This window comes from Seriola lalandi, unplaced genomic scaffold (assembly GCF_002814215.2).
Source record: "Seriola lalandi dorsalis isolate HSWRI2012SDOR001 ecotype SW California unplaced genomic scaffold, Sedor1 jcf7180002054522, whole genome shotgun sequence".
Taxonomy (NCBI): Eukaryota; Metazoa; Chordata; class Actinopteri; order Carangiformes; family Carangidae; genus Seriola; species Seriola lalandi.
Genome location: NW_019525075.1, coordinates 1656603 through 1671932, shown reverse-complemented (window position 1 = coordinate 1671932; position 15330 = coordinate 1656603). Strand labels below are relative to the sequence as shown.

Below are 15330 nucleotides of genomic sequence, written 5' to 3'. Positions count from 1 at the left end.
AGAGGTGAAAGCACACTCATGTCAGATTCCAGTGCTGCAACTGAACTTCCCTTACATAACACTTTGTGTGAACAGGGACAAAATGATTCATGACAGCCATAATTAAATACAAAAGACAAAAAAATAGAGGTACAAAATCATACTCCTTTTCAACCATGTTACCAGTAGTGCCAGTAGTTAGTCACAATTTTCACTTATCTGTAGAAATATCCAAAAAAATCTTAGAAACATTCATGGGTCCCAGACAATGAATCCCAAAGACTTTGGTGATCATATAACTGTTCTTCAAGCGCCACCAGTGAGTTGATATTTTGCATTTTTTGTGAAAAAAATCCTCACTCCATTAAATTTTATACAAACATTCATGTCCCCTTCACGTGATTTGTTTTTGTCATTCATTCAACCTTCCATCTTGTGTCACCATGAGGTATATGTTTAATGGTAATTAGCAAATGCTAGCATGCTAAAATGCAAAACAAATATCGTGAACGTTGTGAACATTATACCATCAACATGTTAACTTCGTCAGCATCGTCTGTATGCTTGTTAGCATGATATATATTGCGTTGCACATGTGATGTTTTCTCTCCCTTCGTTTCACTTTCGATCCTCACTCAGGTCTACATGTCCTTGGATTGATTTCACACATGGTTACAGAGTCAGCAACCCAACAGTCAATAGACTGACGATCTCCCTCTGACAACTGCCTTCAATCTTACAGTTCAAGCTGGTGTACATATCAAACGAGCACAAGGACCCGCTGGTAACGTGTGTGTCTGCAAGCGTTCATCCTCATGCTGCAAGTGACAGACTTTGGTGTAGGAGTGTGATGGAAAAGTACCACATATCATGTGCCTGTGAGGCAATCTCAACACCATCTGCATGTCCATCGTATTATCGCAACCATGCAACAGTAATGTTCAGAAAATGAGGGTCATGTAATGTAAGATTTCTCGATTAGAGCCAAAGTAAAAATGCCCAAGTTTCATCTAATAAGAAAGAATAGTTGCATATAATATACACACACATATAGTATACACTCACACATAGGAGGCTCAGAATGAGATGACCTACCTACCTAAAATAATACAAACACAAACTCAAAGTATCACAAAGTATTTTCATCTTTTTCAGGCAATTTATGATTCTTGTGGTAGAGTGAATCTCAGCATGATACACCTCTCGATGTCCAAGCATAAAAGATTCACTTACAACACATAACGGCATATCAACATCAGAGATCAATACTTGTGCTTCTCCTTCAAGGTTTCAGGTTTATTCTTCTTGGCAAAAGCAAGATGAGAGATTAAAGAGAATGTGTGGAACATCCCTGCTATGTTTTAATAGACCACGGTGTTCAAGGAACATCCTGAGGCAAGAAATGTTAATATTAACACCAGTATGCAAATCAGTCTGGTCCGTGGGGACACTCAGGGGCTGAAGTCAAGATACTTGTCCTTGGTTGCATGTCCATTTCTGAAAGTGATAGGATGAGGATAAATATACTCAGTTGGCATATTATTATGCACACATAATGCAGTCTACTACAACAGTCCTGCAGTAAATCCCACTTTCATGAAGCTTATAATGTTCAGTTTTTATTGTAATTGAAGCTTCAGAAAGGTGCTACTTCAACTATATGATCATTTTGGAGTATTTAGTTTGTCATGCTGTCGAACTGTATTGCGTTATATGCTTTATCTCTGCTACTTAGCATACCGTCACTGATATAAGTAGGGTGGACAAAATAATAGAAATACTTATCCATATAATGCAAATCAATTCAATGGCACCACAAACTGCAGCCTCCAAAATGATCATTACGTTGAATCAACGCCTCTCTGAAACAGTTTCAAGACTAAGTGAACATTATAATCTTCCTGGGAGGATGATCTATTACAGGACTGTTAGATTGCATTAGTTTTAGCTTGGCATACGCAATAAACTTGCTTTGGATTGTCTTTTCTCATAACGTACATGATGAAGTAGTTCAAAGTTATATAATGCATATGTATATAATATACTCTGTACATAATGATAAAGTATATAATGTGGAGACTTGCATTAATTAATTAGATTGTCCTTCCCTTGTCTCAGGAGAATACATTTATTATTAAATTCTGAAATAGCAATAATTCTAAGTAGCAGTTTTGTATAAAGTAAATATTTTAATTAAAAAAGGACAAAGTGTGCATACATACTTAGACTGAAATGTTGGCAAGTGATTAGCAACAATCAACTCAAAAAGAAAGAAAGAAAAACAAAAACTTGAGAAATTAGTATGAATAATATGCAAAGGTAGAATACAAAGCCTGAAATGTTTCCGGTTGAAGGGCTGCTTGGCTTTTGACAGCAGACTTGAACTATAAGTTGACTAATATTTTAGGGCAAAGCAAGCACTTGTGCGTCTAGACCTGAGGTCACACATACTGTAAGTTTTCTGAATACAATCAAACACGGGTGTATACCGACTGTTTAAATTGTTTTTAAACAAAATAATTGTTTTATTTTGTCAAATCAAGAATCCAAATATTGCTGGTTCACTATGACAGAGGAGCAGCAAATTCCCCTACCTGAAAAGGCTGAAACTTGAAGTTGTGTGGTGCTTTGTCTTAAAAGTCAATCATCAAAATAGTTACTATAATATAATTTTATATTTATATTATATAATTTTCTGACTATAAATTAATTGACTAATTGTTTCAGACAGATTAGAGCTCTGACCAGTCTGATTGTATGTTAGTGACAACCTGTAATCACAGTTATTATGTGATGAATCAATTGACAGAAAAGTACTATTTTGATAACCAGTTAATCGTTTCAATAAAATTTCAAACAGTTCCAAGTATTCGCTGCTTCCAGTCTCTATGTGAGACTGTTGATTTCTTTGTTTTTATAATATCAAACTAAACAGCTTCAGCTTTTGTTGGATAGAGCACGTGATTTGAAATCATCAAGCTGGGATCTGGGAGATAATGGTACTTTAACACTATCTTCTTCTGACAGTTCATTGATTAATCTGTAAGATAATTGGCAGATTAATCAAGAGTGAAAAAAATTGTTGGTTGCAACGCTTGCTGTAATTCATGCGGCAAAGGACAAAGTGGCCTCCATTAAAATCACATATAATTAATAGAAGATATTAGAATAAAATGTAGGAGATGCAGTACTGGCAGTGTGTGTGTGTGTGTGTGTGTGTGTGTGTGTGTGTGTGTGTGTGTGTGTGTGTGTGTGTGTGTGTGTGCGCATATGGGGAGATGACACTGAAACACAACACAAAGCAGTAAACCAGGTAAAATGTTACCACCTCTTCACCAAATCGCACTTCAACTGTATTAAGTATTTATGACTTTCAGTTCTGCATACTTTTATTTCATTGCTGATTAGAGAACTGTGTTGATTAGTAACCCACTTGATGGATGACGGACAAATGCCTCCAAGTATTGCCAGACTCCCAAGACATACTTTCCTGCTTTGCTGGTATTGATTCTCTCTCTGTGGCTCTTATCAAGATTGCAGTGTTACACTTTGATTCATTGGCTTGCAATGAAGGAGGCAGTGACATTAATCACCCTTCACATATCAATAGAGGAGATCTGCACACTGCATGTGCTTGATGTACAGTAAATTCATTACAGTTCAAAATGACTATGGATTAGACTTTATAGTTCGACCATGTGCCTGACACAATACGGAAGTTGCTGTGAAATATTTAATGATCAACAATGTTTCATTAAAACCTGGATTTATAAAAAAGATATACATATTGTTGTCGTTTCGGTCCCTTATAGTTCATATAATTAGTTAAAGCCATAATTTTTCATGTAATACCATTTTAAGAACAGTACATATTAGAGATAAACAGATATTATTGCATGCAGTAAAAGTCTGTCAGTTTTATAGCCTCTGTCCTGCATCCTTGAGCCCACTGAGCCTCTAACGCAGGTTCTTAGCATTAAGCTCCCCTCAGGCACATATCTTGTAAAAAGTAAGCTGCCCTTAGTGATTCTTCAGTGAACCGAAAAAGATTTCTTCATACTGCTTTGTCAATACGTGTTTTGTCTATTTTGCTGCAATTTTTTTCTGAATAGCAGAAGAAAGTCTATGCATTTGGTACATTTTTTTTTGATATTATAATCTGTCATATACAACAGGACAGATGACATTTGAAAGCTTTTTAATAGAAAGAATGAGAGAAACACACTGTAAATGAACGCTAACAACAAAATTGAGAAAATGACTCATTTTAAAAGGTTTTTGAAATGTTTACAGCTGTCAATCATTGCCTACAATGTGATGGAGGATGGTTACATTAGGTGTTCTGTAAACACCGTGCCGTTGTTTTAATGATAATAATGATACTGACGCCATGTGTGTGAATAGTAAGGAAGTCTGCATTTGTTGTATACCGCCATGTGTTTACAAAGATAAATAAAACAGCAGATTAAACAAAATACACAATGACTATATATAATGGCTATGCTTATCAATATCATTCTTATCTCTTGGAAATGTTAAATGAATGTGGCTTGTGAGCTATACGACAGCTGTCCTTGCAGGGCTGCGATGAGTGCAGTAATTAGTTAATTGAATGCAGTATATACTGAGGCCACTGTATCGTAGTTCAGCGCAGTAAAGCCTCGGCTGTGCTGACTCACACTTTAGCCTCCTCTAGAAGTTACATAACATTGACAAGGGAAGTTAAATTAAGGTGTTTTCCAAAATTAAATGGCTGCAAATTAGATGTGCAGCTTTTAGCAGTGAGCAGTGGTGAATACACTTGTAAATGACTCATAAAAAAAGTAGACCAAAATTATATGTTTGTTGAAGGACTGAGGCAATATCAAAATTTAAAAATGCTGCTAAAACACACAAAGTAATATAAAATGGAGAGACTCGACATCAGGCGTGTTAAATGTACTCTGGCTTTCCCTTATGAAGATGTGGAGCATAAACTTTATTCATGATATCAAATGTACAAAGTGATAAAAGGATGTAATGCAGCCTAATGTTCTTATTGTGTTTAAATTTGTTTGCTCAGGAAAGAGCTCTTTCCGATGCTGATGTTGGTTTTCAGCTAACACGGTATGGTTGAATCCCCTCACTAGACAAAGCACACTTTATTCATGTTGCAGATGACACCACCGGCCCACATCTGAGTAAACAGCAAACAGGAGTACGGGAGCAAGTGCTGCATGACAGCTGCACAAAATCTACCAGCAACAGACCTCATCAAACACAACACACCAGCATCATGTAGTGACTGTGGTCACAAAACTACAATTATACAAAGACAGATGCGCAAGCTATTATCCCCAACCAGCCATGTTCTCGTAGATTTGTCCTGAAGACACACACACACACACACACACACACACACACACACACACACACACACACACACACACACACACACAGCATTGTGTGAATAAATACCACTTGGCTGGGTTAGTCAACAGCCAGGTGTATACTGTGCAGACAGAGCCTGACACACGGCAAACAGGGATAAAACAGGAAGCTCTGGCTCTGTATAACCAGTCTCCACACTGTTGTCACATTCAGGAGCTGTGGCACTGCTGATATATACAGTAGAACACTGTGTTCACAACCGACTAAGCCCCTTCTTGTAACAGTCCTCCATTATCACACCACCAACTCACTGGCAGCTGCTATACAGCTCAGCTGGTTCCTCATTATGCTCATTCAGTGACTGAGGTGAAAATAAGCCCTTAACCTAATATAACATAAATGCTATCGGCATTGAGAGGATAAAATCAATGGGCCAATTTGCATAAATTTCATCCAAAACAATAAAATTAATCCTGTCCATTCCATTGCACTTGACATTAACATATTAAGAATCATTCTGTGGTATTTTTCTGTGTCTGATTTTACTTAATTTGCAACTATTTTAATAAATAAATAATGCAGTCCTGAATGATTTGGTGCTTGTCATAGAGTTTTATAGTCATTGTATTGCATGACTGTTTGTGTGGTGTGCTGATTTATAAGAATTTTGTTGGTGAATTTTGTGTGTTTGTGTGAAGAGCCCATCTAGGGGTGGGCATTACAAATTAGCTTAGGTTATAAATACTGTGGTATGTGGCGGGCCATGATAGGCTTCTTGTCCGTATAAAAATAAAGATTAAACAGATAATTTCATAAATAATTGATAAATTGTTTCAGTTGTTTTTATTGACCAATCTTCAAAATTAGCTGTTCTCAGCTATTTTGATGCTTTTCTGCATTTTATACAATGTTAAATTGAATATTTGGACTCTTTGAGTTCTCAGACCCTGTGATGGGCCTTTTTCAATTTGTTGACATTTCATATACTAAACGATTAAGCAGTTGAAAAATCTTACAACCAGATAATTCAAAACGAAGATTGTGAGTTACAGCCCTTGTATGAAGCAGTTTAGTACGTATGAAATTGTAATCCAAAGCATTTATGTTTTATTTAAAAGGAAAGATATTTATGTCCTGCTCTTCCTCTGAGGTACTGGGTGTGGCAAAATGATTTTCAGCTGAGTTTTTTCATATGCAAGCTCGACCGATCATCGACTGTTCTTTGTTAAATGGCACTCTATTAAGGTTAAGGTCGTGCTCCATCTTTTTCTGCTGAAAAAGAGAGAATATATATATATATATATATATATATATTTTTTTTTTTTAAATAATTCTTATTTATTTATTTTACATTCATGTCCTGTGTCTTTTTGTGACTGTGTTATTCAGCTTTGGTACAAAATAAAAAAGTACTGCAGTGCTGCAATGCTACTTCACACTATGGAGGATATAAAGCTGACTGTGGGTTGGTGTCTCTGTCCGTTGCTGGTGCATTACTCTCATCAAGAGTCTAAGACATAAATCCTCTCCTGCTAACCTCCCATCACAAATCACTTTTTTTCCTTCTTTCAGTGACTAGTCAATTGCTCACTCAGTCTCTCTCTCTCTCTCTGCTTTTAAAAGGTGCTCATCTCATATTTATTTCTTTGTGCCTGTCTGTTGGTCTTGGTTGATGTTCAGTAGGTTTGTGTCTTATATAAAGATTTAGTGAAAATAGATCACACAGATTACATTAATCAGACATTTGAAACTTGTTCTTTACTTGAGTGTTTCGTAACACTTTTGAAGATTATGGAGGAAAAGCAGAGGAAGGGGGGATTCACAAATATTTCTTAGTGTCATAGGGAACAAAGTCGACATGAATATTTAAGGATTCATTTTAAAAGGTTTTGTAGAATTAATAATAGGAGAGGTGTAACTTACCTTTTTATTCTGAAAGCTAAACAGTAAAAAAGTGTGAATAGAAATTAATTTACCGATTTCTTCTGCTTTGTTTTTGCATTTTTGATAATGAAAAATGAAAATGTTCCTTCTATCATTTTTGAAAGGAGGCGACACAGAAACATGTATCTTCCGTGATATAGCGCAGGAGAGAAACTTTTGAGTGTCTTCCTGGCGTACATCATCATGTCTGCTCCGGGCTGCTGTTTGTGTTCTTTATGCCTCAGTGAGAGTCATCAGAGAGAGAGAGGGAAAGAGAGGGAAAGAGAGGTTCAACAGAGGCGAGCAGTAATGATCCAGCAATAGCTCTTACCTCTGTCTCTTTCTTTAATGTGGAAAATCACCACTACTAATATCTCTCTCTCTGTCTCTGTCCACTTTTTCTTTTCCTAGTTGAGTAATTTTCCCTTTGAAGCAATCCTTCATATGGTTCAACATAACAGCACAAAAAACAAAAACATTCATTTGCCCTGCATGACCACCGGCAGCTGCCTGCCTTCACTTTCAAGACTCACATTTCCAAAGTGTGATGATGTATAGCTGCACATTGTATTCATCAAAGAGAAGTTTTCTTGTACATTGATTATAACTTCCGTACCTTATAATTATGACTTAATTTTCTCTGAATTATGATAAAAATTGTTTTGTAATTAGGAGAAAAAAAAATGTCACAATTACAATGTAAGAAAAATGTATATATGTGATTATGAGAGTTTGTGAAGACAGCGATGTGATGATTCTGGCTGATTTAACTTGAATTTGCTTTGGTTTATCTTCACAGTTTGATGCATGTAGATGCTCTGGTGTGTCTGAGTAATGAGGATAGCATTAAAATGAATATGCCAACACAGCACAGGCATGTGTAGTCGCTGGTATTTTTCAAGCACACAGAGCACACTCTGATCTTTTTGAATATAAATATTTGAATCATTGCAGTGTTAATATCAACATCTGACAGGAAGTAAAGTTGGACCCCAGCTGTTTTTTTCCAGCACAATTCCAGCAGTTACCAACAGCCTTTTAATTAGTGCTGAAACAATGAGTTTAGTAATCAATTAGTCATTTGACTGACAATTAATTGGCAACTGTTTTGATAATCAATTAATAATTTAAGTCATTATTAAAGAAAAAATAAAATCACTGGTTCTGACAGCTAAAATGTGAATGCCTGCTGGTTTTCTTTAGTAAACTGAATATTTTAGTTTTTGGCCATTGGGTCGGACAAAACGAGCAACTTGACGATGTCACATCAGACTGTGTGATGGGGATGGGTGTTTTGGTATTTCTATTGACCAAAATGAGTAATGGAGAAAAAATCATTAATGAAAACAATAGTTGGTTGTAGCCCTAATTTTAATTTTAATAAGGTCAGTCAGAATCTTATTATAATCATAATAAAAGCAATAATGTATCTGCATTTTCCACTTGCCAACCACGGCTGCTGATGTCTCGTGTCCACTTTAATCAAACCGGCTTTCATTCTTTTTTCTGAGTATGACTAATGTGCAGCATTGGGGGCAGGGATTATATTTTATACAGCAATAATAATAAAAAAAGAATGACAGGAGCTCTGCAGATTAATTGGATAGTCTATCCATACATTATGAAGACACACTAACTGTCTCCAACTAGACAATTCTCCTTCATGTCAAAGGACTATGTCAGTCAGAAATTATGGATCATCTTGTCTTGTGACACCAGGATTAAGGCTGAACAAATGATAACTGTAGATGATTAACATTTTGTCTGCACAATTTAAGATGCTGCTTTGGACGACAAACAAGATTACATAGGCTATGTGAGGACATGTAGGTTCCTCTGTAATTAACAAGTACACCCCGCACTGGAGAGAAACAACTCTATGTGAGATCACAGATACAACTTTGCCTCTTATGAGGCATAATCCCTTACACGATGCTTCCTTCAAACATAAAATCCTGCAGATCCACACACAGAAAATTTCTGTGCTGCATCATTTGCATTTCTGTAGCTATGTCTGTGACAACATGACTGCCCTGTGTACCATTTATCAAGTCACACTACTGGATTATTCAAATATGAGGCAAATATGACTCAATGTGATCCTGACTTTGATTGCTGCTTTCAAAGTAAGTCAAACCTGTGGGAAAAAGATGCTGTTAGTATTCTGACAAATCAGATTTTAGCTTTCCCTCTTGGTTATATACAGACAGAGGAGATGTTTAATTTGTGAAGCTGTGATATGTTACGCGCTGCTTCACAGATTGTGGGCGAGGGGGTATTTCGCCTGCTGCTTTTTCAGCTGTCACCCTCTTTTGAATCCACTTTCATATCCATACCGTCGATAAACACCTTCATTCTTCAATACAAGTGTTGCGAAAATATCTGCTACTTAATGAGAGAGACAAAACATTTTTCAGCACAAGCTTTCAAAACGCTGATTGGCATGTTTTATTGTTAACTCAAAGCTTTGACTTTGACACCAACTGCGAAGCTCCTTTTATCGTCGAAGGATGCCTTTTTTTTTCCAGGCAGAACACCATTTAAAGATCTTACATAATAATGCAAATGATTTCAGTGTCATACTTCAGCTCTCCATTTGCTGTCGCTCTCTTTTGTCCACATGAAAAGCGTGGTTCATGAACATAATAAGCTTGAGCAGTTCAGTCTCAGTCATCTGTATCTACATGTTCATCATTCAAATATAGTCTCGCTAAATGACTCTCCTGATTTCTTTCAAGGAATCGAGGAGAAAGAGGGTGACATAAGAGAGTCTATGCACGCTCTGATTTTTAAAACCATGAAGTCCACAAACATGTTAGCCGTTTCTGAAGATGTCTACTGCACGTACACCAGTTGGAGTGTGTTCCTTTTTTAATGTTGCTAATTTTACTCCAATGATGTCAGTTTCACCTCTCTCTCTCTCTCTCTCTCTCTCTCTCTCTCTCTATCTCTCTCTCTCCCTCCCCTCAGTTCCTTCCTCTGGTTTCCATCCTCATATCTGAGCGTTATCTGCCCATTATCCACCAGCTCAAATGTCACAGTTACCTGAATCATTGTCACACATCATATTATCATATTCATCCACAGAACAAATGTATCGACAGTCATCAGTAAAGATTAAGTAAATATTTCCATGTGTGACCTTGTATGTATGACAGCTTGCTCAGCTCTTCCATTGATCTGTAATGTTTCTTTTCTGTTTTTCTGGTGTCTGAACTGAGGCATTATAAAGCCTTCATAATCCAATGATTACTAGCTTTTATTCACATTTTTAATTTATATTGTCCTTTCAACATTCTCTCTCTTTTACCAACACAAACGGCAATTTAGAGGGGATAACACTTATCCCACCACTCACTATCACTATCACAAGTCTGCTCCAAAGACACCACGTCGTCATTAAGTGCAATCGTTTTTACATTCATCTAAAGGCTATTATTATGTTGCTTGTTTTCTTTTATTAGAATAGAAAATGAAATAAAACCCAGTGCATGTAAAACCAGCTCACAGTGGGACACCAAAATTCCTTTGTTCAGCAATAACCACCAAAGATGCTAACTTCAGCCAAGTATCACTAATTTTCATTTAAATTTCAGTCTAATTTTCATTCATATCACAAAGCCTGCTGCGCAGTTCACAGCTGCTCTCACTCAGAGTATCAACAGTATAATGTATAGTATTTGAATGCTGAGCCCAGAGGCGCTCTATTAAACAAACCTGCTGGCAGATGTGTTGATAGGGCATTGGACTTTGTAATTGATAAAAAAATCCTCTAATTGAGAGGGGGATTGAGAGAATTTGAAAAGTATAAACACTGTGATTTATAAAACGCATGTGTGTTAGATTTATCAGTTTTCATTTAAGCAGTTTGATTGATGTTTGATTCTATTTGACTTCATGAGAGCTTTTATTTATGATTCAAATCTTCATTAAACAAGAATAGTTGACTAGACTAAGCAAGTCAAGGGTCAGTGGTACTTTAAGCTAACTGCTAATGTCAGCAAGCTAAACTGTTTAGTGCTAACATTAAAATACTAACGTTTAGTAGCTATATTGTTTGCCATGCTCACTGTTTTGAGCATTAGACACAAACCAAAGTTCTTGCCAACTCAAATTCTGACCTGAAGATGGCACTAGAGATCACCAAAATTATTACAATTCATCCTGCAGAGGACATAAATGGATGTACCAAATTTCATAACAATCCATGCAGAAGGTGCTGAGATATTTCACACAAAACCCCAAATGTGGAGCTCATAGTGGCACTGGAGGAAAAGTCAGGGGATCTCAGCAGACACTGAGATATTTCACTGGGTGAGTGAAAACTTGATGTGAAATGAAAAGTCAAGGAATCATCAAAGTCAGCAGGCTTCATACTCTGGAGACCGTGAATGTCTGTGCAACATTTCATAGCAATCCATCAAATATTTGTTGTGATGTTTCCGTCTGGACAGAAATGGCAGGCTGACCGAAAGATTCAACAATCAAAAGATTGAAGAAAGATATAGGAAAATGTCATGAAATGTCTTTCTAAATTTCAAATTTTCTTATTGCCGTCTTGTCCTTACCATCTGAATTATCCTTTAAGCTTAATTACTCTGTACACACAGTTTATTATAAAGCAGCTTATTGCCATTAAACGAAGGAGGAGTTTTTCCTGCAGGACAATTCACAATGATGCCATAATTACACCAACACTGTCTATATCTGCCAATAACCCCAATAATTTACTTATGTCATATTCTGAGGGAGGGGACCATGAGTGTAAAGACAACCAAACACATGCCACCAGTTAAATATGCACATACACTCCCACCATCATTTTAACAGCAGCGGCCTTCATGCTGCTGCTGTAAGTGAAGACATCTGAAGGAGAAAATATTTCCCTCGCCCCTCAAAAGGAAGCGACTGACTGTTACTGTGCTATTGTGTTACCCTTTCACAAGGTTATAGCAATACATTTCAAGAAGCAGCAGTGGAGCTTGCATACTCTGCAGCCTGGTCTGTTTCTCTGTGATAGCCCATCACCGCTGTTTGTGTGCCAGAGCTTCTAATAACGGATTATCATGGAGCTGCTCCACATGTTTTTCTGAGGCCTTTAAATCTTTTCAGTACAAAAATTGCTTCATCATATTTCTGTGACTAATCTATAATAGCCAAAATTGTAATAGGCTACATATTAAATTGCGTAGCCAACGCTATGAGGAATTTCCTTAATAGATTATTGTACATGGACATCTGAGGAGCCCACATTCGCAGGAGGTACATGGCTGAGAGGAATGTACAGGAAAAAAAAAAAAAAAAAAATGTTGAATATTCTCTCTTCATTAATGTATTATATGATAAATTATTTCTTCATAAGCACACGGGGAGGAAATGGAGTTAAATGACAGTGAAATGACGAATCCTGCACAATGTCATGACACTATATGTGCACATAACTGCCAGAGAATAATCACCTTACATTTAATTGCTCCCTGTTGTTAAATGTTTCGGTGTAATTAATCATCATCTTTCGGTGACATGAATATCAAACCAATTAAATGTGGTTAAAAAAAAAACAACACTTTTATTTTGCTGTCATTTAATGTTGTACAATGTGTGTAATTTTTTCCTGGAGAGATTGGTTTATTCCAAAAAGTGCTAATTTGGATCTAATGAAAATCTAGAGCTGTTGGCAGACAGACACATTTTGATTTTATGGTCTGACAGCAAGCACCGGATTGTTTGTCCAGATATTCACTCACCCACAGCAGAGGATTGTGGCTGCCTGCACAACCTGATATGAAAGTGCATTACTAAGCAGGCATTTGACTATCAGTAACCCATGCTGAATGGGACTACAACAAACAAATAGATAGGAAACCTTATTTGTGCCTCCCACATGCACTTGTGCATGAGTCAGCAGAAAATTCAGACCATATGGCTTAAATTGTGTCCAGAGGAAGACAAACTGTCTGCAGGTTAAAAAAAAAAAACAACAACAACACTCACAAGAGCAATTTCCATAGTGTCGTTTACAGTGTTTCCTTGCATGAGTGATACATGATTAGCCTTAGATTAACTAGGCTGGATGAATCTTCTGCAGCTATAGGTCCACTGAACCACACTGAACGCAACCCATGCCTTGTGAGAGAAGCTCCAAGAAACCAATACTACTGTCTCACTGAGCCATATGATGATCAATGTTTTCACAATGTGAAAGCAGCCCTACACAAAACATGCCCATCATTACATAATTGCATTAATTTAACAAATGACAGCCAACTCATGTGGCAGTCTTGGAGTGCAAACATTAGATGGTTTATTTCTGCTGTGACAGTCAAATGCACAAAACAAGGACAATAAACTGGGGCTCTTGTCTTGGCAAACGATCAATTCAGCATTCCTTTATTACAGTAATGCCTGTGCATGGTGACTTTGACAGTAAGGACATCATGACCCAAAACTGGCTCCACCATCAATGGAGCAACACAGCAGCAGCGTGAAACCAGGATGTGGGCCTTGTCCCTTACAGTAACTTACATAAATCTCAAAAGCTGGACCTTCTGTAAATTATTTCTTCTGAAAATTGCATTAAAATTAAATAAAATGTGTGAACACAGAAAAATGCTCATGCAATTAATTAACTATCACCCACTGAGAGGAGCCTGGCTCATCTGCAGAGGAGAGAGGCTATTAAGCAACCCTCCTCAAGAGGTCTGTGCCCAAAAGTCACCTTGGGAGGCCAAATTGACGGGATAAGTGATGGCGCAAACGGGTTGGGATTGGGTATCCGCCAGGAAGGCAGGACATAGAGCAACATACAGCTGCTTATCAAATGGGAAGCAGGACTTTTTTGGGGAGGAGATGTGGGCCAACAAGGACAATGACACCGTCCTGTTTTAAATCGCCATCCACCATCTCTTGAACGCCCTTTCAGTTAATGGGCTTGCTGGGCTCTGGGATTGATCTCACTTGTGAGCTTGAGTAGTAGAGGAACATGGACTGCACTCAGGCTGCAGCTCTGCAGTAGGGCTACCATGTGTCCTTTCACTATCCGGAGCTCGAAGCGCCTTTATGTGCTCCTGTCATGCTCCGAGGATTTCAACATTTTGCGTCAAAAACAAACAGTGGTGTCAATGGGACTGTGCTGAATCCGTGCGCTATCGGATAGGCCTAGTGGCCAAAACCCCTCTGTGTTCTAGCTTATGTAGGTCATCAAAGAGAACATCTGAGATATGAAAGGGGGCATTTCGTCAGCATGTGGTGATTAATTATGCCTTTGCACTGAGGGCCCTTACCTTCTGCTGTCGCCTTGCCATATCTGTGGGCTGTTTTGCATTGAATGGATAAGCGATGCATCGCATCACAAAAACATACAACTGCAGCTTCTTTTTACGCTCCTCTTCCTCCCTCTGCAGCTTCTCCAGATCCTCTTTCTCCTCGCTGGCGGCTGACGGGCTCGGGCTGGTCGGACGGGCGCTGCTGCGGCTGCTGCTGGGCGCTAGTCCACCCGAGCTCTCGCTGGTCCTGCTTGGAGAGATGCGGGATCCGGCCTGGGGTGCCATCGCCTCTTTGCTTTCCTCCTCCACTATCCCATCAGATTCTTCCTCGCTGGACGACGGATCTAACATCTTGCTCTAGAGGTGATGCGCCCCTACAGATAACCTAACCTACTGAGTGAGGGTTTTTTTGTCGTCCCCTGATGATGGTTGTGCCGTTGTCGTATCCGTGCCTACAGATACAATGAAGATGAATATAGGAATGTGTCAAGACAGGGATAGGCCCTGGTTGTAGTCGCTCGCTGAGGGATGTCAGCGGTACGAGTGGTGCTGGAGGAGGTTTAGTCTGCTTCACACTGAGCTTTCTCCGCCTGCGCCGAGCACTCGTCGATGCTTACGTATTTTCTGTATTTTATTGGCCAGTCACTGCTGCGGATGTGAGAGGGGGAGGTGAGAAGGCGGAGCGGTGGGGATGGGGCAAGGGGAGTGTATTGTACAGATGAGAGGAAGGAGAGCAGATTTTTTTTATTTATTTATTCTTTGGTTAAAGCGGGCTATTGCCTCTCCCTGCCTG

At 38.3% G+C, this 15330-nt stretch overlaps 1 protein-coding gene across 14 annotated transcripts in view; it reads right to left on the bottom strand.

The window, feature by feature from the left end:
• Positions 1-15096, bottom strand: part of cadpsb (Ca2+-dependent activator protein for secretion b) — a 66795-nt gene extending 51699 nt beyond the window's left edge. For all 14 annotated transcript variants that reach the window (XM_087176048.1, XM_023414274.1, XM_087176046.1 and 11 more), the window contains exon 1: positions 14556-15096. In XM_087176048.1, coding sequence (XP_087032174.1) covers positions 14556-14888 — 333 coding nt within the window. In that variant the 5' untranslated portion in view covers positions 14889-15096. The remainder of the gene's footprint in view (positions 1-14555) is intronic.
• Positions 15097-15330: the final 234 nt, after the last annotated feature.